Below are 1,435 nucleotides of genomic sequence, written 5' to 3'. Positions count from 1 at the left end.
AAACCATGGGCTATAGCCTTGGGTACTTTTCAAAAATTGGCCAATTTTTAAAAATGGCCATAACTCAAAAAAATATTGGTCAGAATCAGCTCAAACTTTCTACACAGCATAAGGACATCAATATGTATCAGAAAATGTAAAAAAATTGGGGTGATTTCAGACCCATTTTTTAGAAAAAACCATGGGCTATATAGCCTTGGGTACTTTTCAAAAATTGGCCAATTTTTAAAAATGGCCATAACTCACAAATTATGTCTTCTAATGTAGCATAAGAACATGTACATATACATGTACAGTATAATATTTTATAAAACGTAATAAAAATCCTTTCATACAACAGGTATGTTATTATATTACATGTGTATTTATATAGTTAAGAGTAAGACCGTGTGGATTGGTCATATCATGAAAGGAGTAGATAAAGACCAGCTGTCGAAAATGTTAGAAAAATACGGAGCAGTAACTTCAATTGACGTTAGTCTACATGCACGTACATGTACATGTACACATGTAACCTGTATTCTTATTACTATGATCTTTTCCTGTACTTTTTAGTTTATTGTTGCTCGTGGGTGTGCCTATGTTGTCATGGAAACTCGTGAGGCTGCAGCTAAAGTAGTAGATCAACTGAGAGACCCAAAAGTACTGGGGCAGAAATGCAAAGTACGAGAGAGAGAGATTGTTAATAAATGCATCAGATAATGTAACTGGGAAAAATGTAACAGTGGCCAAAATCCCTTTACTATAGTACAAGGATTTTGGCCTGATGTTTGAGAAACTTCAATAATTTTTGAAAAAAATCCAAACTTGCAGCTCAAACTTTCTACATGTACGTAACATGCATGTAAGAACATGTATAATGTATCAGAAAAAATTTAAAATGGAGAATTCTGTCCCGTTCAATTTTGCCAAAATTTGTCCCAGAGACTTTGTTCCGATTATGGAGCAACTAACATATCATTACATCATATTATCGTGATAGGTTGCTTGGGCCCCAGGACGTGGTGCAAAAGGGAAAGAGTTTGATCCGAGTTGGGACGTGAACACTGGTATCAGTAACATATCATGGGACAATGTGAAGACAAAGTCACAAGTGGAAGCACTGGGTAATGGAGGCATGGTCGATACTAGTACACTCCCACCTCAGCTACGGGAAGAAGAAATAGCTGAAGTGGAGATGGAGAGTTGAGAACATTAATTTCAATGTATAATAATAATAATAGTAATAATAATAATAATAATAATAATAGTAATGTATTTTAATTGTTTTTTCTACTTTTCCAAGTTTGCAATAGTTTCATACTAAAATAACTGTTCTATTATATCCAATAGTATCTTGCCATGCACTTATCATTATCATGTGATGTCGTACACTAATCAAAATTAATGAGATATAAGATTAGATATTCAACATTATAGAGTACACTAATATCTA

General features: G+C 33.6%; 1 protein-coding gene across 1 annotated transcript; it reads left to right on the top strand.

Annotated features, from left to right (window-relative positions):
* The first annotated feature begins 375 nt into the window (after positions 1–375).
* On the top strand, positions 376–1,221 carry LOC105315394 (splicing factor, arginine/serine-rich 15-like). Its single transcript, XM_011410026.2, has 3 exons — positions 376–474; positions 556–663; positions 983–1,221. Exons 1-3 carry the CDS (start codon positions 406–408, stop codon positions 1,187–1,189), a joined length of 384 nt encoding a protein of 127 aa, XP_011408328.2. The 5' UTR covers positions 376–405; the 3' UTR covers positions 1,190–1,221.
* The last annotated feature ends 214 nt before the right edge of the window (positions 1,222–1,435 follow it).

The sequence above is a fragment of the Amphimedon queenslandica genome, unplaced genomic scaffold, assembly GCF_000090795.2.
Source record: "Amphimedon queenslandica unplaced genomic scaffold, v1.1 AMPQUscaffold_10502, whole genome shotgun sequence".
Lineage (NCBI taxonomy): Eukaryota > Metazoa > Porifera > Demospongiae > Haplosclerida > Niphatidae > Amphimedon > Amphimedon queenslandica.
This window is presented reverse-complemented; position numbering and strand designations above follow the sequence as displayed.